This window comes from Zeus faber (assembly GCF_960531495.2).
Source record: "Zeus faber genome assembly, chromosome: 9".
In the NCBI taxonomy this organism is placed as follows: domain Eukaryota; kingdom Metazoa; phylum Chordata; class Actinopteri; order Zeiformes; family Zeidae; genus Zeus; species Zeus faber.
Window position 1 is genome coordinate 3,182,462 of NC_137197.1, and position 27,593 is coordinate 3,210,054.

A 27,593-nucleotide genomic window follows, 5' to 3' on the forward strand; every position below is an offset into this window, starting at 1 on the left:
ATAAAAGTCGAAACGATTTTTCTCGTGGCATCCCTGCAATTGTTTTGTGACCCTTCAAATGCCATGTCTGGCTCCTAAACTCACTCTGTATTGGTTGAGCTGTTATAGCAAGATGAGCCGCTGCTGCTGGCCTTGGAAAGGTCTACAGTATATTATTGGATTGCATTTGTCCTTCCCGCTTGTATATATTGATCTTCCGATGTAAGGAATGTCAGTCTGTAACAGATGAAGGCGAGTTGATCAGATTCTTTTCCGATCGGTTTCTGCAAATTACTTAAACTTATGAGTGTTGCACTGATGCACTGTGATCATCAGTGCAACACTGATGCTCAATCAAGTAGTGACTTGATTGAGCCTTCAACAAGAAATTTCATTTTTGCGCAGGTGTCATTCTTGTCGGTGTGGCTGCTTTAATACATGAAGGTGGGAGAAAAGTTTTGAAGTCCGTAAATGAGGCACCTTATTTGTCCTTTTTCCCTCCAACAAATGCATGCCATACATCAGGCTGTCGTGCTTCATTGTGTGAGCGTCACATTTCCTGTGAAATGACCTGTCAGCTCCTTCAATTTATTTGGTCTTATCTGCAGCTTAACTGTGATGTTGTGAATACGGGGACTTGTATCTTCCTCCCAGCCACCATGACATGTTACCTTGACCCCCTCCCCCTTCATATAAAACCGGCTTCCAAAACCCAATGTTCAGCTCTCCTTTCTGCGAGCAGAAATTCTGCAATGCGGGTCACATTCATTTTGAAGCGGACAATGAAAACGTGCAGCACATGAGAAGTGATGGCCAGCAAATAGCCAAACCCGATAAGTTGGATTTATTTACGTGGGTTGACCGGTGCGGGTGGCTGTCACCGCAGAACGCAGCAGTTTGTGGAGCGTGAGTGAAACAAAAGTGATAAATGTTGAAATAGATCTTGATCCGAGTGTACAAGGACAAACATGAGGGCTGCACCTGAGGACTGCTTCCCACTCGCTTGAACTGGGTTACACTCAAGTTTTTTTTGTCTTTTTTTTGCCTTTGCGGGCAGCATAACAGGTAATTTGCTATGGTAATAAAACCACATGCTGGGTGATGAATTTATTTAACCGCGCGGATAAGGAATGCGTTGCATCGGGCCCCCACATCTAACTTTCCGGCTGTAATTGGACTCTGTGATGAATGGCGCTGCGTGCCCTCATGTGGCAGTATGGTTTCATCCCGGGCCTCTGGCTCTCGCTATTATCTCCTTCCCATGAGGGTACATTGTGTCTGAGCCTTTGTAGGCTCCGCTCTGGAGTGGGGGACCTAATCTATTTATCACAGGGCTGCGTGACCACCCAGCCAGCCCGCTATATCGGATCATACCAGGCTCCCGCGTGCTCCTCCTCGGGGGGTCCGGGAGGAGTTGGGTAGGGGTAGGCACTGGTGTTAGACGGAGCTTCACACCTGTCAAACACCCCCCGGGTCACGAACCGCCTGGAGATATGGAAGAACCCTGCACGCCTGAATGTGTTGTGTTGTGAAATGACTTGCCAATGCTTTTTCAATTTATGTTTTCTTACATATCTATCTGCAGTAGGTAATGTATACTGGGGGATTCTAAATTCGATTCAATTCTCACCATTCCTGCACTGTTCAATCTGATCTTCAAGCATTACTCAAGGCCACATCTGATGTGAGTCACACCTTCGGAGTTTTGACCCGCAGGCTCGGCATTAGACTGCGGCGCCTTTCCCTGTGGCCTCTCGCATCTGCGAGCACGGTGCTTGAATTTGTGTTCATTACACACATCGCGCCTAGCTTGGGGTAAAAAAACCCATCAGGTTTTAACTGATGTTGCATGGCAGCATGCCCTTGAAATAGGTGGAGGTGACGCTGCTGTACACGTGTTGTGTACTTTGCCTCGGGAAGATGTTCAGATCCTGAAAGCCCTCATAGCTCCACCTCCCCGCGGAAAGTGGGGTTGAGACTATCAATGAAATCATCCCTGCTTAATCCCTCACAGAGCATGACAGCCAGGAGAACAAGAAGCTGGCTCAAGTTTGGAATTCAAATGACTCCGCGGGCTCCCAGGCTGATTTTATTCAGCTTGTTTGTCCTCTGGCTCGTAGCGCGCCGAGGAGAGCGTCACGCGGTGGAGACGTAGGCCGAAGCGAGTCGACGCGTATCGCTGATCTCATCTTCGGGAGAGGGAACTCAATTCCCTTCCTTGGTGTTTGTTTACCCAAGTGTAGCATGAAATCCTATCGGTAAAAAGAAAGAAAGAAAAAGGGAAAGGAAAAAATAACTAGAGATGAGTCTGACCATAATAAACACTTAGCGAGAGGCCGTGCGAGTGGTTGCTGCTGGAAATCAGAGGAAGTGGCTGCTTGCAGTGAAAGCCATTGATTTCCTACAGTGCCCTGACGGAGTTAACAACTAGGCACGCCGGGAAGTGGCTCCCAACTCGGGTTTAGTTAATGAAAACGCCGTCTTCTGGCACGGATACTCTGTCTTCGACATCATGGAGCTCTGGCTATCAATATCGGAATGTCCCGTTGTGGTGAAAATTAATCTCTGGAGCCTGACCCGCGCAAAGAGATGTGTGAATAATTCACGGCGTTGTGTCTGACCTTCATAGTGTGTGTGTGTGTGTGTGTGTGTGTGTGTGTGTGTGTGTGTGTGTGTGTGTGTGTGTGTGTGTGTGTGTGTGTGTGTGTGTGTGTGTGTGTGTGTGTGTGTGTGCCCCCAAAATCGTCCATTCCGATTTGTCAAGCTTTATTTATAAAGCACATTTCATACACAGGGCAACCCAATGTGCTTTACATAGAGTAACAATACAGGGAAAGTGCAAGTGCAGAATATAAATATGTATGTCAACAGTTGTTTGTGCAATTATACAAAGATGTAGAGCAGAATATACAAATCTCACAATATCCAAAAACACATACACACTGAGAACTTAGTCATAGACTGTAGTGAAAAATAAGGTTTTTAACCTGCTTTTAAAAGTGTTGAGTGTGGGGGGCCTCTCTCAGGGCCTCAGGCAGGGTGTTCGATTTACTTGGAGCATGGATACAGAAGGCAGCCTCCTCTGCTTTAGGGTTAGTACCAGGGATGCTTAAAAGACCGCCGCTTGTGGAGAGTTCTTGCTGGTTTGTATATAATGAGCATGTCTTTTATATACTGAGGTGCAAGGCCATTTAGAGCTTTGTGTACAAGCAGCATAATCTTAAAATCAATTCTAGTTTTGACAGGGAGCCGATGCAGAGATCTAAGACCAGGTGTGATGTATTCAGACTTTGTTGTTCTGGTGAGAATGCATGCAGCCGCATTTTGAATTTAGTGTAGTCGCTGAACAGCTGATTTTGGGAGGCGGTGAGTAGGCCATTACAGAAGTATAGTCTACCTGTTGTGAATGCATGGATTTTTTGTGATTTGAGTCTGCTTTTGACATAAAGCCCCTTAATTTTGAAATGTGTTTTGGATGGTAGAAATCTGATTTTGTGATCTGATTGATATGGCTCTCATAAATGTTTATCACCATCTATGATCACACCCTGATTTTTGGCTTCACTTTTGCTCTCCAGAGACAGAAAACTGAGATGAGCTGCAATTTTCTGTCTCTGAGCCTTTGCACCAAAGATGTGATTGTTTTATATATATTTCTATATATATTACTGTTTTATCATGGTTCAGTTGTAAAAGTTTCTTTGACATCCATAGATTAATATCATTAATACACCGAGTTAGGGAGTGTATGGGATGTAGGTCATCAGGAGATAGGGATAAGTACAGTTGTGAATCATCTGCACAATTATGGTCATTTATTTTGTGATTCTTTATAACATATACACGTGGCAGCATATAAAGATGAAATGGGAATGGTCCAAGAATCTAACCTTGGGGGACTCTACATAGAAAACTAATTTTGTCCGAGGGAAAGTCTCCAATGAACTGTCGGTCCTGTAGGTTGATTCTGAACCAGTTTAGAACTGGGCCAGATAGGCCGACCCATTTTTCTAATCTCTCTAGTAAAACATCATGGTCAACAGTGTCAAAGGCTGCGCAGAGATCCAGGAGCATAAGAACAGATTGTTCATTAGAATCTGTGTTTCTGTGCAGATCATTCACAAGTGAATGGTTTTGATGCTGTTCCTGTGCTATGGGGAAGGAAGAAAACCAGATTGATAAATGTCAGAAGGCGGTTTAGGTCATTATACGTAATTTCATATTTTGATAATGTGATATTCAAATTCAATCAAATTTTCTGTATATTTAATCAATGAATAGTTTAAATGAATAAAAAAAAACACTATTTGTAATGCAGCATAGGACGGGAAGGCACTTGTCAGGGCTCCCAAATTCACAGGAGGGGCTGTGAACAAAGCAGCTATATATATATATATATATATCTCTCTCTCAAAATCTGACTTTTAACATATTTGCAAAATTAAAGATGTGATCTTTCATTCACTGAAACCTTCACTAAAACGTGATCGGCAAACATGCTTCGAAAAAGGTTCTTTGGTTCAAAGTACTGCTTTCTGGTCCGTGTCGGATCTTTTATATCCCACGTCCAAACCACAGAAGTTGCACCCGTTCGCGTTGCTCAATGCTTGTTTACGTTCGTTCCCCCGTGCAGAGAACGTGAAGCAGTGTGACTCCACGTGACATCACATATTGACTTGCAGCAATAAAGTCAACATGTATATATAATACAAGTACTGCCACTCATTTGAAACATAGTGATATAAACAGTGTTAAAATATACAGTATATAGGTCATCAGCCCTAGTGTGTATGTCCAATTGTTTTGAATCTCTGGGTGTGTTTGGTTTCCGGCAGCTGGGAGGTTCTGCGCTTCCTGTTGTCCAACCTGCGCTGGTGGATGGAGGAGTATCACTTTGACGGCTTCCGCTTCGATGGCATAACCTCCATGCTGTACCACCACCACGGCATCGGTGAGCAAGGCTTCCCCACACGCCCACCCGCCACTTCCCTGAGTCCAGGGGTCCGGACCTAATGAAGCCAGACCTGGGACTTCCATGCAGATAATTAAATTAGGGGCTTTCTACCCACTGCGGTGTCACTCCTCCTATTTAACCATTATGCGATGGCTCCATATCAGAAGACTCGAGTGATAAATGAAATACAATGAGGCAATTTAAAATCCAGCCACAACACAGTAGGAGCATAGAGGTGCACACATCTGTAATTTAATTATATTAATTTCATATTTTAATTGCTCCACATTGATGTGTTGGTCGATGAGTAGTATTCCATTCACTGTTATCTCTGAAATCACATTACACTCGATCCTCCATCGCTGTGGTGTTGCCTTACATCCTGATAGATAAAACTGCTTTCCATTAGAAAATCAATTGGACATAGTTGTTTTACGCCATTTTATCGCTGGGGTTAGCTTCATATGCTCTCAGTGAAAGGAATTAAGAGGATTTATTAGTGTGTGTACATTTGGCTAATGTGGGCTGTGTATTGTTGTCCAATATGGTGGCTTAAAAGCTTCAAACATTTTCTTTAGTTTTATTTCAGACATACATTAGGTCTAGTTTAGACGTTGGTTAAGACCTAATACCAGCATGAAGCTGCGTTCCATTGTCTGTCGTGTGACATCTGACAGACACTTCAATGAATCCAGTGATGGTTCACGCTGTGCTTCCCCCGTTGGTTTCTCAGGCACTAGCTTCTCGGGGGACTACAGCGAGTACTTTGGCCTGCAGGTGGACGAGGACTCTCTGGTTTACCTGATGCTCGCCAATCACATCCTCCACAGCCTCTATCCCGACTGCATCACCATCGCCGAGGTGAGGCTGCGCGCTGCCGAGTCCCGTTATTTATCAGTGACACCGCCCATAGCCACGATTAATGAACGCAATTACCAATGGTTTATAGCCTGCTTAACTTTCATTGATGTAATTAATAAATAATGCAAATAGTAAATGAGATGTCACCATTTTGGTGTGCGGTATAAGATTTATTTTTACATTTCACTATACGGGCCGCACAGCGGAACTTGTAGCGGGCTGGGCTGGGGGCGGGGCCGGGGAAAACCTAAAATCTAACACGGAATTGTTGTTGTTTGTGAATGATCCTAGGACGTCTCTGGGATGCCTGCTCTCTGCAGAGCGGTGGAGGAGGGAGGCCTCGGCTTTGATTATCGCCTGGCGATGGCCATCCCCGACAAGTGGATCCAGGTGAGATTCTGCCCCTTTCCACACCGCTGTTGTAGTTTGAAGCGTGAGACTGTGAATGTAAAGTTGCGGGAAAACACACTGCGTTGAGTAACCATCGGCCTCTGCTTTTGGTACGGACACTGTTGTACTTTTTACAGTACTGCAACTAACTGGAGGTGTATTGAAGCCCCTAAAACATCTCTATTATCTGTTGTAATTTGTCTAATCTGAACTGTCCAATGTTCTGTTTCGGTGCCCGGTATCCTACATTTCCACATTAAGGGTATTTACATTTGTATTCTAATCAAATGTAATAATATTTCATATAATCGTAATCGAATATAACCTAAACTAATTGGATATATTGTAATATAATCTAATTTCATCTAATGTAAAGGGATCTAATGTAATTATATCTACTGTACAATAATATAGTCTCATCTAATATCAAGTCAAATGTATAAAAAGATCTAATGTAATATAATCTAGTCTAAAACAATATATCAATCTAATCTATTTTCTCCAAATCAGTGAGTGAGAACGCTCATCAGTCACAATACTTAGTTAGATGTAGTTGTAGTTATATTTTGGCAGTGATCTTTTAAATATTTTATATTGTCCTGTTTGAGCAACATGCAGAGTCAAGTTCCTCGTCTATGTTCATTTCTTCATTTATTTTTGTTCTGTGCTCAGACAACCAATGTTTTTTAACAGTAGGAACATTGAAAAAATTCCACTCCACTGGGCCTTCTCCCAGAAGTATTTTGATGGGATTAGCTGTTGGGTTTGTGAGATACAAGATGGCTCAAAATGGTTTTCCACAACTGAAACCATTTTGCTGAATTAACGTGTCGTCATGCCAGATGTGAATACATATCCCAATCACTCGCTTCTATTCCATCAAGAATGCAATTATTTAATAGCGTGAGGGAGTTTGAGAAGCTCGGCTGGGGCGTGAGGTCTAGGGGAAGTGCTTCTAGCTCGAGACGAGGGCTCGTGTTCTCCTCTACGGACAGCAACTTATCAAGACATTAACATCTGGCTGAGGATGTGTCCAGGAAGCTAGCCGTAAAATGGGTATAGATGAACTGAACTGTGCTCAAGTTCTGATACCTGAACACGACACCAACCTGAATATAAGCAACCAACCTCAGCCACACCCAGGGTCTTAAAAAGTCATCGGCCCTGTTCACACGTGTACAGATTCTTCTGAAAATACTTTTTCCCCATGGAAAATAAAAAGTATGTAACACATAAGCATTCCAGGCCAGGAGGAGCATAATATCTCATAAAACTTGATGTGAAATACCACAGAAGAACATGAGGAGCATGCAGCATGTTGAGCGTCTTCATAATAATATTACGAAGAAGCTCAACACGCTGCATGCTCCTCATGAATATTATTCATACACAACACTGTATGGACGCCATTCCAGAGAAGGTTGGAGAGACTTTTCAACTTTTAATGGTGACAATGACAACACCACGGGCATCGGCTGTCGCTTGTAGGTTCCTGAAGCATGAGCAAATGTGCAAAGGTTGAGGTCCTGACATCGGCGTTTACAGGAGCTTGGTTTTGCCTCCTCCACACAAATACATGGAAAGTGGAGTTTTGAAAGATCTCCATCTTGGAGAAGCTTTGTCTTCAGTTTATAAAACTGTGTTTTCCCTGTGGATGTGAGGCCAAAAAGCAGAGATAATAGCAACTTTTCAGAAATCTCCAGATACTTGTGGACGGGGCCTGATGGTAGAAATCCACAGGACGCGTTGGTGCACAGCGTAGTTTCCTCTGGCTCCAGCTGCTACCTGGTGAAGCGTCCCAGACGTGTTGATGTTGACGTGTTGGAATATTGGAAATAACAGCAATTTAAATATTTTTTTAACTCACAGTTTGATAATACTGTGACGCATGGCGTGGTCGACCAGACAGACACAATGAAGGAGACGCAGACGGAACCACCGCGGAAAGATGCTTTTATTGCCTGCCGCGAGGCTTCAGCCACCCCAGGGTTGAGGTGTCCAGTCGGAAAATAACAGCCTGGGATGGCCGTGTCTGTTTTTATTACGGACTTTGCTTCAGACACTTTCTCTCTCTCCTTCCACCCTCACCCAGCGCTCTCCTAACTTCCTTCTCTCCTCTCCTTCCACACTATCCTGGACACCTCCCTCCAATCCGATGAACTTATGCACATTATGACAACCCCCCCCCACAGTCACATACACACTGACACAGCGTGTGTGTTCTTTGTATTCAAAATGGGTCTTGATCAAGAAGCAAATCCGACAGCAGCTGTAGTCTCTGGTACAATGTGGACTGTACAATGTGGACTCATATAAAACACATTTAAATTGATTACACTCTTAACAAAAACATTTCTATGTAGTTTTATGCCGTGCATCTATGGAAAAGGCTGCGTAGCCGCGCGCAGTTGAAAATGAAAAAAAGAAATAGACCTCTCACGCAAAAATAGAGAAATGCTGCCGTGACGTGGTCGGTGGAGCCGCGGCAGTGGATTAACATGGATTTAATTGGAAGGCAAGGCGAGTTTATTTATACAGCACTTTTCAACAACAAGGCAATTCAAAGTGCTTTACATAAGGCATCAAAGGCATTAAGACAAAGTGCAACGAAACACATTATAAAAGGACATAGAATGCATAATGTTAAAAAATACAATATATAGAATGCGTAGTGCAAAAGAAACACATTGTAAAAGGAAGAACACATTATAAAGTTTTGAAATAGAAAGCACAGAATGCATAAAATCAAGTAAAAGTGAAGAGGTGAGAATTGCAGCAGAGCAGCAGTTTTCTGGGACTTTGTTGCAGATATGTGGAGCTTTAAAACCCAACGCTGCTTCTCCATGTTTAGTGTTGAGTCTGGGGACAGAAGTCAGACCTGTCACAGACGACCTGAGAGCTCTGGATGGTTCATAAGGTATTAGAAGATCAGAAATGTATTTTGTCCCGAAGCTATTCTCCGCTTTATAAAGCAACAGTAGTATTTTGAAATCAATTCTTTGACAGACAGGAAGCCAGTGTGAAGATGTGAGAACTGGAGTGATATGATCCACTTTCTTGGTCTTAGTGAGGACCGGAGCAGCAGCGTTCTCAATCAACTGTCTGATCCATCTTTGAGGGAGAGCTGTAAAGACGGCGTGGCATGGACACGTTTTTACAAATTCCCTCAATCCTTGATATGTTCTTAAGGTGATTGTAGGCTGACTTTGTAATTATTTTAATGTGGCTTTTGAAATTTAGGTCCGAGTCCATAACTACGCCAAGATTTCTGGCTTGGTTGGTGCTTTTTCACATCACCGATTGATGCTGAGCGCTGACTTTGAGTCGTTCTTCCTTGGCTCCAAAAACAATTGCTTCAGTTTTGTTTTTGTGTAATTGGAGAAAATTCTGGCACATCCTATTGTACATTTGTTCAATGCACTTGCTCAGTTGTTGTATTGGACCATAGTCCCCTGATGATATGGTTATGTTAATTTGTGTGACGTCTGCATAATTATGATAAACATTTGTTTTCCATATGTTTTCCATGTGAGCCAGTGGGAGCTTGTAGATGTTAAACAGAAGAGGCCCCAGAATGGAGCCCTGGGGAACTCCACATGTCATTTTTGCCTGCTCTGATGGATAATTACCTATAACCACAAAGTAGTCCCTGTCCTTTAAGTAGGATTTGAACCAGTTTATTAATGTGCCAGAAAGTCCAACCCAGTTTTCCAGTTGGTCTAATAAATATATTGTGGTCAACCATGTCAAATGCAGCACTGAGATCCAGTAGTACTAAAACTGAAATTCTGCCACTGTCTGTGTTTGGATGTATGTCATTGAAGACCTTAACAAGAACAGTCTCAGTGCTGTGTTGTGCTCCAAATCCTGACTTGAAGACATCAAAACAGTTGTGTTGTGCCAAGAAATTGTTCAGTTGTTGAAAAGCAGCTTTTTCAATGATTTAACTTAAAAACAAGCATGCATTTATGGCACGCCTTTAGCACGCCTTTGTCAGTCAAATCGGCTTTCCGTGACCATTGTGCACAGCAGTGTTGGGTTGTTTAGGAGCAATCCCAGCAAGTTTTACAGTTTTATGTCGTATTGTTTTCCTCTCCATGGAAGTATCAGTTGTCCATGTATGCTCCTCCCTCGCCAGGAGGTGCCCTGGCTGAAAAGGAGCGCACCCGCTGTCACATCTGGTTCACAAAGTGAAGGCACACACGCGACTGACTGCGAGGTTTTATTTCAATAACTAATTTTACTATTATTATTTGTACGTGAAAAATACTGTTTTGACCTGTTCTGCACAAAAATAACTAACAATATAACTTATTTTATTTATTTTATTTATTGTGAAATGTTTTTAAAATAATATATAGATATTAACAAAAATATATATAAATAACATACTTATGGAGACTATCATATATTTTCACTTGTTATTCATGTCATTTGCCAATTTGCAGATGTTATGGTATAAGATCCGGTTCCCTTCAAAGAGCCTTAATTCCCCATCACTCGCGAATGGAGAGCAGTGTTTGCCTCCGTGTCCAAACGCGGACGATTTACGGTTATTATAATAATTTTATGATTCCCTGTATTTATAATTCTTAATTGAATTGTTATCCCTGTGCATTTTTGTAAGCGTCTATCTTTTATATCCTGTTATTGTAATGCACATTAACTGACAAAACAGTCTCCGCCCTGATAAAATGTTATCAGAATTTCTATGGGTAGACCTTATCAGCAAGTACCAAGAGTTAGGACTGAGTACTTGAACTCTGTTTGAACAGAGGGTTATTGGCAAATCTGTCATAATAAATAATTAGATCAAATGTAGTGATTGGTCAATTGTAAGTGTTGGTATGTCGACTGATGAGGGTCCGTATGGGCTGTAGAAAGGGTCCAAGGGGCCCGACCGAGTTCCCTGGGTGTTTCAGCAAACCTTTCAGGCCCTTGATGCTTTGCAATGCTTCTCCAGCTCCTTGGAGTTAGACCACGTTATTCCCAATCCTCCTACCCTGAATGAACTCAGCAGGTGGACCAGTCACCTAAACCACCGACGGGTGTTTGGCTTGCTCTCCATCGACCTTGTTGTGTTAGTATTGTGCACTTCGAGTTCGAGCAATTTAATTATTAGGTGGCAAAAAAGCAGCTTCGGTGAAGTAGAGAAAGCATTATTTTGTCGTCTTTATGAAGCTGTCCTTGTCCATCGGGACTCACAATTTGGCCTGTGGAAAGAGAGACTGAGCAACAGTTTGATGAGAGGTGACAGCTGAGGGAAACGCTGGTTTGCCTCTGTCTCTGGTGGCACCAGCAGCTAAAGGCCTTGAGCAAAGAACACCACCCTGGAGCCTCGTTGGCTTTGCTCTTTGGCTGACTTTGCAATCCTGCACCAGAAACTCTTGTTGGAGTCTGCATGTTTTTGGGGTTTTTTATTTTTTGTTTGTTTTCTTCCTCACAGGACCGTTGTGCACACTTTTATGATAAGCATTTGAAGGAAACGCCTTTTCAGATTTATAAGTCAAGGTTTGTGTTCCTCAAAAGGAATTTGATATTGGACATTTGATTTGATGGGGTGGATGGAAAGCAGCAGGTCTCACTGGAGGGTAAGACAAAGACTTACGTATTAACTCCACAAACATTCACAATATCTTCCTTGTTTTTTTTTTCTGATTCAGACATTTATCTTTCTTTTATATGTTTCTTCTTTTTTATTGATATCATGCAGACATTACCCAGAGTCTGTTCAGTTCACGGTGTGACACACCTGGGGGTGAAGGACTATTTTGTATGCTGCTGCAAATTTATTTTGTTATTTTTCCTAGTCCTTGATGTATAACAAGAGAGGATGACAAAGTGACACAAAGTTTGTTGAAAAATAACAGAAAACAGTCGACATATTATTCTGCAGCAAGAACCAATCCTGGTGTTCATCAGTGTTCATGCAAACCCAGTGTCTGTTTGCCTGAATGTGGACTTTGATTGGAACTGAATGGGAAAATAAAGGCGTGCGGCATGATGTTCCCTGAAGGTCGAGTCATCACGAGTCCCCGCTGAAATACCTCCAGGATGCGTTCTTCTTAAGTGGAGGGAATTCAATAGGCTAAGAGGCTGTTCATCTGTCCTTGGCAAAGCTCTATATGATGCCAAAACACACTTTATTTTCCATTTGACTCCAATGTGTTTTTCAGTTTCTCCAGTGTTCTGTCCTACAAGATTTCTTTGGTTCAAGACTAAACTTTGTGAGTTAACTGCTTCAATTGATCCTATGGACCCTTGAAATTAAATGTTTAGTTTTGCCAGCAGTCAGTCCTTTTTACAGCCATTGTCGTTTGCAGACACTTTTATCCAAAGCAATTTTCAAGTACATTTTATCATTAGTTGTCGAGCCAAGTCTACGTCAGTCTTCGTCAGCAGAGCCTTCGATAAGAACAAGTCACATTAAAAAGGCTCGTTTCATCCACAAGCCAGGGCTGAGTAGAGCCTGGTCAATTGGGATATTGCTGCCAAAATGCATGCTGGGAGATCAGGGTCCAAATCAAACCACTCGCCACTCGACGCAGCCATCAATATTTTAGGCGGGAGGACGCATCGAGCCGTTTTAGCTGTATTTGGAGTTATGCAAGCCCAAGAACCGAACTGGAACGGAACTTGGACTAGGCTTGAGTTAAATATTTAAACTTTTTGCCGTCCTCCGCAACGGAATAAGTCGCATGTTACGTAGCAGATCAAGTCTGGTGAAAATATGGACATCGAGAGGCTAATAAAATTACTAAACATTACAAAAATGTTAATATATATTAACAGACACAAAATAATTTAGTTTTATACATTTTATTGGAGTCATCACCATAGCAACATTATTTTTGCAGTCGTACCTCCCTCGCTCCAGGTTGTTTTCCTCCTCCCCCCTGCCGTTCAGAAAGTGTCGTTATTCCGTTCCCGTCGATCCAGTTCCATCTGAACGCAGCATCAGATGTTGAGGACCAATGAACATATCGCTTTCTACTGAAACCTCCACCTTCTTCTACCACTACATCCTACTTCACTGGGTATTTTTTTTCCTTGACCTACCCTGGGTTTCCGCTGAGTACTACTACTTCCTGGCTGGGTTTTTTTATATATATATTTTTTTTCTCTCGAAACGCCCTGCGCCTCGTAAAGACGCCCGTTGATACGATAACAACAAGACAGCAAATTCTTCTTATCGATGAGACAAAATCGTATCGATGACAACGGACGGGAGCACGGCATCGCCAGGAAAACAACTAAAAACACAGTTTCTAGCTGTTTTATTTGGAGGAACGAGGACGAGGCATTGGAGGAAAGGGGAGACAGTAGGGATGGTTATGGTTAAGATTTTAATGGTACTACTACTCTTACCGATACTGCTTAGCGAACCAGTACTTTAACGGTACTCTTATCGTTTTATTTTTTATTTTTTATTTTTTGAAGAGAACAACTAAAATGAAGAGAAAGCAGAGCATTGAACCCTGCTTTATTTTCGTTGCGTTAGGCATGGAGAGGGGGCGATCGGGGAGCAATCTGCTCTCACCGTGCCATTGACACTCCCTCAGTGCAGGGTCTCCTTGTCGCGTGAGAGCCAGGCGGAGGAAGCCGGCCCCGCCCCCCCCCCCCCCCCCCCCTCGCGCATATCTCCATATCTCCTGCCATGGAGGGGGAGGGGGGGGGAGATGTCTCCTCTGATAGAAGCCAAAATGGCTCTTAGACAAATGCCATAATCTTATTGCAAGTTAGAAACGGGTTGTACAGCCCAAATACATTCTATATATTAACATTCTCATACAGAAATCTATTATCTTAATTTCTCCAATATCCTGAACAGTACGGGTAACGTCCGAGCTGAGCGATACTACGGTCTTCAATAATTTAGCCCCGGGGCCCATTTAATACTGGGTCTCGTGGCCCTTTCACCCCCCCAACCCCCACGCCGAATAGAAGAATATTCACATTGAACATTGTCCGATTCGGGTACAGCCCTATCATATTATATATATGATATATGATATTAATGAAATAATGGAAAGTGTGATTCCTTGGCCTCAGCCTTCACGCCACTTTCAGTTTGGAACAGTACTTGGAACTAGGGCGGCAGGACGTATGGTTTCAGCATCGTCATGGTGATGTGTGGCGAGCAACGGTCACATCGCAGGACGTGCGATGTCAAGTACCGCAAATGAACTCAAACACGTCACGCTACAACTTCTTTGCTGCTTGATACGAGAGGAAAACTCACACGCTTCTTATGTTCCGTGACCAACCGACAGTAGAAGTGTGTCTGATGCAACAATTTAGTCCGATTGAAGGATTGTTTTCCAAATTTCTAAGAACCGTGGGTTCAATAAGACAAGTCCATTTTGGTTCTGCTTATGGGTTCCTAACTTTTGCATATTTCAGTCACGCTCCCGACTTTCTCACCTTATGTTGTTGCGGCTCCTTATTATACAGGCAAACGTTATATTGATCCATAATCCATTCAATACTCCAGCATCACATTACCTCATGTTTATTGTAAAACCAGAATTTGACTAAAAAGGAGCTACTCATTTTTATCTGGGGAAAAAAACAAGGATGCAATTTCTTATCAGAGGTGTGCTGGTAGTAAACGGCAAATTAAGTTGTACTGACGCCACCTGTGTCTTGTAATGCACTGAAACAGGATCTGCAAACAAAACGCTGCGTGGGGTCGTCAGCCCTCACCTCATAGGCGGCAGCAGACAGGAAAATGTTATAGTAGTCTGTGATCCATCCAATGAGTCATTTCCCGAAGCGTTCCTCCATCCATGTTTGTTTACATCGCTTCCACCTGCAGATAACGTGCAGGAAAGCACCGTGGCGTAAAATACGGCCGTAAAGCTTCTGCCGCTGGTTTATGACAAAGCGATGGAAACGGTATCGCGGTGCGCACACATTTCCGTTTACATCCTGGACCATGGCTGACCGCAGCAGAAATGTTTGGCTTGAATTCACAAAAATGTTGTGCGTTTTTTTTAACTTATATTTTTCCATTATTTATAGTTTTGGTTTGTGGTTTTTGTTGATCATTCCTTATAAGAAAGAGTAATATTTATTTTTCTAAATTAAGGGAAAAATAAACCTGCCTGACACAGTTGACAGTTTACTGATTAAACCTAATATTATTTTCATTTTTTATGCGGATGCACTCCCCTATAAAATCCCCCCAATCATTATAGAATGAGTTATTCTTTCCAAATAGAGATTAAAATCTTCAGGTCAAGTCATAGCAATATATATCGCAGAAAAAGTACGTCAGTTCTTTCCAATTTCGTGCAGCCCTTCTTGGAAGTATGTAAGATGAGGACATGCAGCTTTAACCGTGATGCGTTTTGAAAGTGCGTTTTGAAAGTGCATTAAGTAATGTTCTTCACCGCTCCACGGTTTAAGTTGAGCGTGCGGCTGAAAACCTACAGCGGGGCATTGTGAACACACGGCGCTGCGTGAAGCCCTGCACGCCGTGCTTTCTTGTGCCGCTCAATGGGGGAAGTCTTGCATCGTAAATCAAGTCTGTCTCTCACAGCAGTGGATTTTATACACACACGAGGGAGGGAGGGAGGGAGGGAGAGAGGGAGGGAGAGAGAGAGAGAGAGGGAGGAGAGAGAGAGAGAGAGAGAGAGAGAGAGAGAGAGGGAGAGAGAGAGAGAGAGAGAGAGAGAGAGAGAGAGAGAGAGAGAGAGAGAGAGAGAGAGAGAGAGAGAGAGAGAGAGAGAGAGAGAGAGAAGAGAGAGAGAGAGAGAGAGAGAGAGAGAGAGAGAGAGAGAGAGAGAGAGAGAGCTTCTTCAGTGATGCTGCCTGGTGGTTGTGCAGGGCAGCAGCTCTGGTTCCAGTGGTTTCATGGGATTGTGCTGCGGTCGCCTCTGGAGAGCATGTTGCTGCCGCTCTGCAAACAATATTGCTTGCGATGCAGTATTAATTTAGGTTCAGCTCGTTGGGAGCGTGCGTGTGTGTAATTCTAATTCTAAATGTGGTTTGTTGCTTCCCTGAGGAGTCCCCGCTGCATGTATTGGTTAAGCTGGGGGAGCAGGGAGGGAGGCGCTGGCTGGCGTGGTGCAGCCGGGGAGCCGCACGCAGGGTGGGCCCAGCGCCAATTAGAAGGGATTTGAACGGGCTGGAGTGTGTTTGTGTTTGAGACAGCGAGAACGGTGACGGTGAGAGATGTGGGTATTTATACATCTCCAACTCCATCCTGCCTCCTTGAACCCGGCTCCACGCTGTGTCGATACGACTTCTTTTCTGGCTGGAAAGAGGCAGTGTGGTCCAGTGGGCTGTGGAATATGAAGAGAACCTGATGAGAGAACCTGATGAGAGAACCTGATGAGAGAACCTGATGAGAGAACCTGATGAGAGAACCTGATGAGAGAACCTGATGACTGAACTGATGAGAGAACCTGATGACTGAACTGATGAGAGAACCTGATGACTGAACTGATGAGAGAACCTGATGACTGAACTGATGAGAGAACCTGATGACTGAACTGATGAGAGAACTGATGAGAGAACCTGATGAGAGAACCTGATGACTGAACTGATGAGAGAACCTGATGTGAACCTGATGTGAACCTGATGACAGAACCTGATGACAGAACCTGATGAGAGAACCTGATGACAGAACCTGATGACAGAACCTGATGACTGAACTGATGACTGAACTGATGACTGAACTGATGACAGAACCTGATGACAGAACCTGATGACAGAACCTGATGAGAGAACTGATGACAGAACCTGATGACAGAACCTGAGGGAACAGCACAGATTCATTCGGATGTAGATGAAACAATCAATATTCTTTCTTTTTCATTTCTTTATTTTTTTAGTTTTCATGTTATTTTGCTTCGTCTCTAATTGAGTGAAAACATCTGCCAACACAGTTTTTTATTTTTGTTTTTTAGCTCGAGGAGGGAAAAATCTAATCAACAAGCGCTTTCTGTCCCGATCCCTCCCTCCCTTTGCTCCCTCCTTCCCTCCCTATGCTCCCTCCCTCCCTTTGCTCCCTCCCTCGCTCCTTCTGTCCCTCACGTCGGAGGCATAAACCTTTTCAATTATCATGTCTTGATAGAATTCCACAACGCCTACAGCACCAGCTTGTTTATTTAACTGCGCCCGGGGCTTTGCCACTTGGCCTGTAAGGGTCGCTCTCTCTCTCTCTCTCTCTCGCTCTCTCGTTCATCGCTCGCTCTCTCTTACCCACTCTCTGTCTTTCTCTCTCGCTCGTTGCTCTCTCTCACCCACTCTCTGTCTGTCTGTCTGCCTCCTCACAGCAGTGCTTCAGCATCTTCCTGCTTTATTCTATTAGCTAATTGCACTCCGAGGCCTTCTCCCCGCACGGTGTTAACAGGCGGTGCAGGGTTTAGACGGCAGGCTCGCTCAGGCGGGGTTATTATGGCGAGGGGGAGGACGGGTGGAGTAAACTACGACGTGAGCGGCGCAGCGGCTGTTTTAACTCCAGCCGTATCTCGGGCGAAGGCATTTGTGTGGGCGGAAAGTTCATTAATTTAAAAAAGGAAAACTCGTAGGCTAGCGAGGCATCAGGCTGAACCCGGGGATTGAGCGCTACACTTGGACCTCTTCCTCTCCCACCTCCTCCGTACGTGAGGAGAGGACGTCCCCATGGCAACGCAAACCGACGCAAAATGAAAAGGAGCCGGAGGTTGAGTCCCGCCCGGACCAACTGTGGCTCTCAGCGCTAAATGGCTCTCAGCGTGCTGCACCTCTGGATGAGGGACGGAGGGAAAGTAAAGTCCTTTCATTGAAGTTCATTTGCATATTTACAGAAGCAAAACACATTGGCTTTAGTGGCATAAGTCAAGTATGCTCTTAAACTTGAAACTGAAAATATTCCCCTCACATTTTTCGTAAAGTAATAGTAATAATCACAATTAAAACCTGTTTATTTCACCAGATGGGTGCTTTTCTGAACAAGACGATTTGGATAAAAAATGAAACAAGAATAGCAAAATGTGCAAAAATAGGAAAAAAAGAAATTACAAAAAAATAAAATATATATTATAATTATATATTTATATATATATTTAATATATAATATTTTTATAAATCTAAATCCAACCTAAGATTTTATATTATTCCCTTTTGGTTCAATAAAGCCCTTTGTCTGTCAAATCAGTTTAACTTCAGACAGACAGACAGTCAGACAGACAGTCAGACAGACAGACAGAGCTGTGAATCACTCATTGTCCATCAGCACTCTGTTGGATGACCTCATCGTGGCTCTGCCTAATTAATCCGGCCGCTCTGCTCGGCTCCTGACAGCCGGCTTGTAGAGTGAGATTTGTGCGCCGCTCGTTACCGCTGATGAAGTAGCGTGTCACCGGCGGCGGCACGGCCGCGCGGCGGCGGCTCGGGGCGGACGCGGGTGAGCCGGAGGTGGGCGAGGCCCCCCCCCCCAGTCACGGCACGCTCTTCTCCGACAGCTCCGCTCCCAGATTAATTGCTCCCGCTCGGCTTTTTGCGGTCGAACTCAATTGTAGTGGTTCATGAGGAAGTGCAACGTGTCTGGTTGTGCGTGGATGTGAAGACGGCGGCATCTCCGGGGAATGTTCCACACATTCACTTGTTTAGCGTTTTTTGGAGCTGCGTCAAAAAACAGAAAATAATCCGCCAGAGATGCCCTCTGAGGTGAACCCAGAGGAAACAGCTAGTTCAACAGGGGCGTTGCACAAAATAAGAAAAAAAAACAATGTTTTACCGATTTGAATAAAAACAAGATTTTCGATGCTAAAACAATGGAGTGCCAACAAAATAAATTCCTTCCTCTGTTTTTCTCTGCTTTTACACGCTTAACTTCCAGAAAACAAGGTGTGTTAAATCACAGAAGACAGGTGGAGGTAATAGCCACACACTCAAAACTCAAAATATGTATTTGGAAAAACAAGAAAAACGGAGCAGCTCGATCCCGTCGGATGTCCTACGATTCACATTGCGTCGTCTCCGCCCAGTGTTCTGCGATATTTCCTGGCATGAGTGAAAAACGGTTTCCCTTCGTGATCTTGCGGAATTTCGTCGGCCGAAATCACGCGGCGGAAATACGTATTCCTCACGTCTCTTATTTTTTAATCTCTGCTTTCACAAGCCTAATGACCGGTGGGGGTAATAGTGTCGGCCTAACCTGACGTGAGGGTTATTAACGGCAGGCGGGGAGCTGCTTGAGAACCTGCCCTGATAGAGGGTTAAACCATGGGCGGCGTGCTGGAGAAGCGCCGCACATTCGCAGTGATTCATTCGGCCACACGGGCCGGGTGAGGAGCGTGGAACATGGACGGATGGAGATGTAGACCGAAATGGACCCTTTGGGTGAACCGGCCGATTCATCTCCGACATATTGATCGGCACAATTTACTCTCCTTACCCGGAGGATTATGGCTCCGTGGAGTAATATAAAGGTTTCCTGACACGTCAATCACCTGTCACAGCCAATTCCACTCAGCAGGCTTCAGTCGGTCACCGAGCCGGGAGAGCCGGGATCCAGGCTCCTCTGAGGATGCGCTTGGGTTTCCACAAAGGAAAAACCCTCATTGTTTGTCCCGCGCGGGAGTGACGTGTCCGCGCCTTCCCACACTGTTTGTTGAGGCTCTCTTGGCCTCGGAATCACATGATCTTACGCCCGGTGCGGATGGGAAGTTTTATCCTTTAACGTTTCCAACCGAAATGTGCATTATTGGAAAATGCTTTGCCGCTGGACGCCAAATTGGGATACCTAAGTACTTCAGTCTCAGTGCGCGTGTTCTATTTCTAAAGAGGAAAGTGACCTCTAGCTCAGTAGTTCTCATTTATACATCAAGGTGTTGGGCATCGGAATCTCCAAATAATAGCTCGACTGGTGAGGTGCGATTGGGAACCCTGTTTGACTGGGACTGTGGCTGCATGTGTGATTACAGGTATTTGTTGATTGCACGCGTTGGCTTTCGACCTCTTCAGGTGACCTCTTGGTAGGATGTGTGGATGGAGGCCGCCAGAGGCAAAAGACTGATTCCAGCGTTGGATTTATTGTCGAATTCCTACCTGAATGGGAGCATCTAACCTTAGACACCTCGGGCGGAGCATCGCCGGCCAGTCGCTGCCGACCCACCGGCCCAAGGGAAGTTATTAAGAACTCTATTACCACCATTTTAAGATAGACATAACTCAAAGAGATGGACCGGTTTTGGGCTAGATAGAGATGTCAAAACGGAGATTGATCAGGGAAGGAAGTGTAATCCAGAGAAAAGTTCTGACCGTAAGGTAGAAAGAAACTCCACAAAGAGCACTCTGAGCCGGGGCCATCCGTCACTCTTGGGACGGATGTCTCACCCCGTCGTCCATCAAAGCTGTTTTCGATAAGTGCTCCCTGTCACCGGCAGATCCTCAAGGAGTTAAAGGATGAGGACTGGGACATGGGCAACATCGTCCACACACTGACCAACCGGCGCTACGGGGAAGGCTGCGTCGCCTACGCAGAGAGCCACGACCAGGTAGGAGTACCGCACCGCTGGGGCTGTTTCTCATTGACAGGCTGTTGTAGATTGAACATTTTTACTATCTGCTTTTTCATTTTGAGGCTTGTTCTATGTTGCCATTTTTTCTTATTGTTTGTTATTTCATTTTGAGCTTTATTTAACTGCCTCTTTGCTGATCTTTAGGTTTAAATGTATTTATCATTGGATTATTGTATATTGCTATTTGTTTATTGGTCATTGTTTCCTTCCAGGCTTAATTTTCATTGTTAGGTTTATTTATATTGTTTGTTAGATTTGAGGTCTATATTGCCAATGCCTATTGCGATACTTGAATAATAATAATAATAATAATAATAATAATAATAATAATAATAATAATAATAATACAAATAAAAAGTTTAGGTGTTTATCAGAATCCGAATTATAGCCAAGCTTTTTGCAAATTTATATTTTCTTCTTTTTCTGTTGTTATTCTTATTACTTTATTCTTATTGCCTCTTTTTGATGCGAGTACCTATCTTTCTGCTCAAGTACGGTTTTGAGGTATTTGCGCCGTACCCGAGCCAACGTCCGTATAAATGTTTTATTTTTCTCCTGACGAGCCGTGCAAAGGGTTTCACGAAGGGTTAACATTTAGGCATGAAGGAGGAGGGGGCATTAGAGCGACCATCAAGACCTTTCACTTTCAGCGGCAGAGCTAAATGCATCACAGGAGAAATGCATCACAGAAAAGGTCATGATGTTGAACAAGTACTTTTAGTTTTGCTCCTTGGTTGCATTCAACATAATAACAAGCTTAGCACCTTGCATTATGATGTTGCAGATGCTGCATTATTTGCTTTGGAGAGCAGGTACCTTTCTGCTTCTCTGACCAAGCCTCTCCCCTCTGCCGCCTCCAGGCTCTGGTGGGAGACAAGACGCTGGCTTTCTGGCTGATGGACAAGGAGATGTACACCAACATGAGCACCACGGTTCCCATGACGCCCGTCATCGACCGCGGAGTCCAGCTGCACAAGATGATCCGCCTCCTGACGCACGGCCTGGGGGGAGAGGGATACCTCAACTTCATCGGTGAGTCGTCCCGGAAACACAGGCCTGACTCGAGGTCCGCCAACAAAAGGGAAAAACCCTTGCATTTCGTTAGTTATTCCAAAGCTTTTCTCCTCGTGGACTATCTGCTAAGTGCTTGTGGAACGGAATCAAGGCGGTTTGGTGTCGCTAATTAAATTTTCAGGCAGGGAATTTGATTCAGATCTGTTTTTTTACGAGTGTAAATGCGGCTCAAGCTTCTCCACGTCTGTAAACCATCTGGATACAGATCTGGGCAGCACGCCGGGTGTAAACAGGAAGACGATAACACGGCGTATGATAAGAAATGCTGTTACGTGACGTGGAGTGTCATAAGTGAAATAATATTGCAGGTTATTTATCGTGATTATCATTTAATGTGATCGGAAGTTTTAGAAACAGACCAGGGTTTCAAAGGCTTTCGATACAAGTTTCCCTGCCACAGGTCCCAGAGCGGATGGAAGGTTTGTCATGTGAATGAAGGTGTTTGTGGAGCGTTGATCCTAAAACAAGATCTGCATTCCATCATTGATTTACTTTTTTTTTGTTGCTTCGGTTTAATTTAGTTTAGTTTATTGTCCCCAGAGGGAAAATATTTTGTGGAGATCTGTACAGAGCATGAAATCACCCAACACAGCAAGTAAAGCAGTATTTGTATAAAACACATTTCATACACAAGGGCACTATATATGTCCTCAAACTAAAAAGCAGGGCCTTCACTAACATGACACAATATATATACACATATATACAAACATACATACATTATATACAAATAACTGCAATGAACAATGTCAATTTTTTTTTTTTTTTTTTTTTTTTTTTTTTGTTCTTAGTCATCAGCATGTAATGGTGAAATAATACACATCCACCATAAGAAGATTTTTTTTTTTAGACCTAGGTTACATTTCATTTGTTTTATTTTTTGTTTTGACGTTGCCTTAAATTTCCCATGAAATTAGGATGGAAACATCAGAATATGGACTCTCATGACTTTACAAAGTGATCGCGGTCAGCTCAAGTAATTGCGATCGGACGATTTTGAAATCATTGTGACAGACGGCAGCAAAGACACGATGATCTCTGTCTCAGCCGAAATGCAGAATAAATAGAGAATTACGGAAAATACAGAACATGTAGCGCAGAGATCAGTTAAAAGCGGATTGCATAATAACTTTATTATATTCATTTAGACGGTGCTAATGGGGTCGGGACAAAGCTTTTCAACTCTTGTGATTCTGCCCCCGAGTAGAGGATTATTAATATAATTATTTTCCAAACTTCTGCAACTTCCCTTTATCTTTTTTCCTTTGCATTGTCTCATTATATTAATCAGTACTCTGGTTTGACACAGATTTAGGAACACATGCTTCTTTATTTATTTCCTTCTTTGAAGCTCGTAGGCAGCCCTCCATGATGAAATTCTGTAAAAATAAACAGTAACATGAAATAATCAGGAAAAAGCAATTTGGACTTAAATTTTCCCGACGCGGCGTTTTCATTTGATCGCGTAAAATATCTTCCTGGTCATTTCAGGATGTGATTTTGTGCTTCACAATATAATAGGTACAGCCCTGTTATTGTTCAGGCGAAAATTCTTGGAATTTTGAAGCCTAAAACCATCTGGAACACTAACTTCGGCGTAACACAATAACACGGTTGATGTCTTCTTTGAACGGCGTTGTCCCAAAGACCTCGTGGTTGAAGTTTAATCCAAATCGATCCACATACGGAGTAGATATTATCTAAAACCGACCAAATTTATATTGAAATTACAGATACGAGCCAATGCATTTCACACATGGCTAAATCTATCTGGAAGACATAATCTGGCAGAAGCTACGGACACGGTTGAGGTGTCGTTTAAACCGTGATGTCACAAGGATCTCGTGGTTAAAATTTCATTTAAATAGATCCACATACAGAGCAGATATTAATGAAATACCGAACAAATTTAAACCAAAATATTGAGTTTGTCTTGGTCAACTGAGACGTCACGCGTCTCGTTCTAAAATGAAGGAGATGAGATTTACAGTAAGACGCTTTATGACATCATCAAAGGATTTACTATGAACGATATTTACAGTCAGACACTTTATGACGTCATCATATTATTGACTATAAATGTACAGATTGTGATTGAGAATGTCTAGTTGGACCGTGTCCAGTGTGCGGCGTGCACTCGGTCACTCTGTAGTGTGTTGATGTTACAAAACTATTGATTTACATGTATATTTATATAGCTTCTTACCTGGTAGATGTCAGTAGATCTGTTATATATTCATATTTAAAATCTGTGGTCCACATAACTTTGTCGGATTATTGAAAAGCAACAAATAATAATAACAACCCTTAAAAATTCGTCACCGCCTCCGCTCAAAATCACTGAAATGTGCGACTGGGTGATGCGTTAAATATCAAGTGACGCGTCGGGAAAATAGAAGCCGTGGAATGGTAATTGCTCACAGAAATACCAGAGCATTTTTTGTGTTTCAGGGAAACGTAACTAATTGAAAATATTATTTTCGACACGGCACCAAACGGCCACCTGTCACCGAGAGTGCAGCTCTGTTTCCACGGACAACACGGTGAGTTGTAATAATAAGAAGTTGTGTTTTACAGACAAACATGGAGGGTTGTTCTAAAGACAGGAGGGTTGCGCTGTGTAGACCGCGTAGTGGTTGCTCTGTGAGACGAGCAACCAGGAGACAACAGACTGTGTTGTGTTCAAGTACACTCTGAAAATAGGCTGCATTTCAGAGAAACCAGGAAACTGTAAAACGCACCCAACACGACTACACTGACCCTGCGGATTGCTGCCTGCAGCTATATTATACCTGGTAGTTATATCAGGCTTTGGTAGCCTATATTTTATTTTTATGTGCAATATCTTTATATTTGGTAACCCAGGTTCCCATTCCAACATTTAACCAAGCACCTCTGGACTGTCTGCATTTCATGCCACAAGCTATTATGGGATGGCAAAAGGTTCAGACGCTCCTTGTGAAACGAGTGTTTCAGAGACACTCTACGGCCACATTTAAGTCGTGGAATACCTTGAAAATAGCCCCTTTTGTACTGAAGTGCTTGAAACTTACTTGGAAAATGATCATTGAAAAGCCGTGATATTCTTTCCTTTGTTATTCTAATGGTAAAGCAATATTACATTTCCAGAATCACTTTCACGACATGAATGATGCAGAGACATGTACATTTAATCCACATGGTCAGAAATACACACTTATAATAGTAGATGGCAATAATGTGCGGTATATAATATATATACTAATACAAATAATAGTTTAATATTAAGATAATGCTTCTCCCGAAGTCCACCCCCATCTCCACCGTCTTCATAGTGTTGGACTCCAGGTTGTTCCATCTGTAGGCAGACTCGTCACCCTCAAAGATCAGTCCGACGAGGATGGTGTCATCTGCAAACGTCAGGAGCTTGACACATTGGTGTCTGGAGGTGCAGCCGGTGGTGTACAGTGAGAAGAGCAGCGAAGAGAGGACGCAGCCTTGAGGGGGATGCCGTTGCTGATGGTCCTCGGATCTAAGACACACTTCTCCAGCTTACCGTGCTGACTCCTGTCCGTTAGGAAGTCAGTGATCCACCAGCAGGGGGAGCCGGGCGCGCTGAGCTGGGGGAGCTTGTCCTGGGAAGAGCTGATGGTGTTGAATGTGGAGCTGAAGTCCACAAACAGGATCCTGGCGTAGGTGCCAGGAGAGTCCAGGTGATGGAGGATGAAGTGGAGAGCCATGTTGACTGCGTTGTCCTGTTGGCTCTGTGGGCGAACTGCGGTGGGTGCAGCAGGGGGTTGGTGATGGACTTCAGGGGATGTAGCACAAGGCGTTTAAAAGTCTTCATCACCACAGAGGTCAGAGCGATGTCTGTGATGATGACTGTTACGGATACATTACCTAACGCTCGAGTGAGAGGTGTCTAATATCACACGAGACCGGCGCTCTGCTCCCTGTCTCCCTGAGAGAGGACAGAGCCCTAACCCTATTGAATCAGTGTGATCATTTTCAAGCTGTTCTACACTCTCAGCCTCTGAACGTTCTCAAACTGTTCTACCTCGCTCTGTCCGGCTCCGTGCTGCGGTGCAGCCGGCAGGCAAACAAAAACAAAGTGCTTGTGGCCGATGTCCTTGCACTGCACCCCTAATTGTAAAAGACATGGCTACGGTCTGAGTGGCATTTTTAAAAGGAAAAATAATACAATTTAGGAATAAAAAGACCTGGCTCTGTAGGGACTGGACATGTTTCAGTTTCCCGAATGTTTTTATTTTTCTTCCCAAATCAAACCCGTTTTGAAAAATTTGTACGAGATAAATATTCGTTAAAAATCACTATTTGTACCTTAGTTTGATTCAGCTCCACACCTACTTTTCGGAAATGTTACTGCTTCCATTCCCACATATGTCCATTCACAGCCGTTCCTGCAATTTCCCAAAGATTATACTATTTCAAGAGTGGGGAAATTTGCGGAACGACTTTTACAGAACATCCACAGCGGCTCCCATTCCCACGTGACTGCAATACAGGATATCGGCAGTAGATTTAGGGCTTTGAGTGCAAGCGGGAGAGGAGCTTCTGAAGAAACCCTTGGTGATGGCGGGGTTGGGGGAAGGTGCTGGAGTGCTGGGGCTGATGGCTGGGGGGTTGGGACATGGAGTCCGAAACCGAAGTGTCCCTTTCAAATCGACAGTAAAACTCATTTAGTTCATCTGCAAGTTGGGAGCCATTCAGGGTGTGGGAAGGTTTGGGTTTGTAGTTGGTGATCTGCTTCAGCCCTTTCCACGCTGAAGCACAGTCATCGGCATAGAACTGCTGGTCCAACTTCTCAGAAATACAGCCTTTGGGCTTTCCTCACTGCCTTGCCAAACGTGTATTTTGTCGCTATAACCCCATTCCTGTAGCCACTCTTAAACGCCTCCTCTTTTTCCAAATGAAGCCGTCTGTGTTTGGCTGTGAACCAGGGCTTGTCACCCTGGTGCATGTCGGTGTACAGCTGTCCTCACAGAAGCTTGTATTGTAATGATCTAATTTAGCAAAGGGGAAAAAAATACAAATTCAGAAATCTCCTTTTGTTTTCACTCACTTTGAAATGGTAAATAGTAATTTGTTTGAGACCCAAATGCGCTTTGCAATTTAAGAATAAAAAAAAATCTCAGTTCACCAATATATTGTGGTGTATTTAATTGTTCGAGGTTCAGTTTAACATGTATATTCTCTATTGTATACATAGTACACGTTATATCCGCCGTAGTAGGCATAGTACATGTTATATTCTTTGTCGTATGCATAGTACACAGTATCTTTTCCCTAGCTACAGAAAACCCTAATTTCTGATCTGTCTTGCAAGTACAGGATGTCAGCAGGGCTCAGACATAGTCCTGGTATACAGCTTAATCTCTGCGCTGGGAAACAATCTGTGATGGGATCTCAAATCCCAACAAAATGTTGGAACAGACATTGTTTTTGCAGTGAAGGAATTGAATTGAATGGGTTTGGTTTGGTTTTGGTTTGATTTTGCTATCTTGCATTTTGGCGCAATTTCTCACCAATTAGTCAAGGTTGTAGATAACCAGGAAAGCAAACTGTGTGAAAAGCAGCTGATATTGGTTGCTATTCACCCTTCACGCCTTATGTTAAAATACAGGACAAAAGCCGCCTGCCATCAGATAGGGTTTTCAAACCAAGCCTGTCCTCAGTCACCGCCGAATGTTCTTCATTTCCAACGCGCCGCCTCAGCTCGGCTCCGACTGTATCGCGCCCTGCCACTAAGGATAATAAAGTGATAATTAATGATGCTGGAAGCCGACCTTGGCTGAAGGAAACGTGGCTCTGCGCTGGTG

General features: G+C 43.6%; 1 protein-coding gene across 1 annotated transcript in view; it reads left to right on the forward strand.

Annotated features, from left to right (window-relative positions):
* Positions 1–27,593, forward strand: part of gbe1b (glucan (1,4-alpha-), branching enzyme 1b) — a 113,140-nt gene that overhangs the window by 46,058 nt on the left and 39,489 nt on the right. Inside the window, exons 8-12 of the mRNA XM_080006319.1 lie at positions 4,815–4,930; positions 5,667–5,794; positions 6,086–6,184; positions 20,566–20,676; positions 21,561–21,732. Of these exons, the coding sequence (XP_079862445.1) occupies positions 4,815–4,930; positions 5,667–5,794; positions 6,086–6,184; positions 20,566–20,676; positions 21,561–21,732 (626 nt within the window). The remainder of the gene's footprint in view (positions 1–4,814; positions 4,931–5,666; positions 5,795–6,085; positions 6,185–20,565; positions 20,677–21,560; positions 21,733–27,593) is intronic.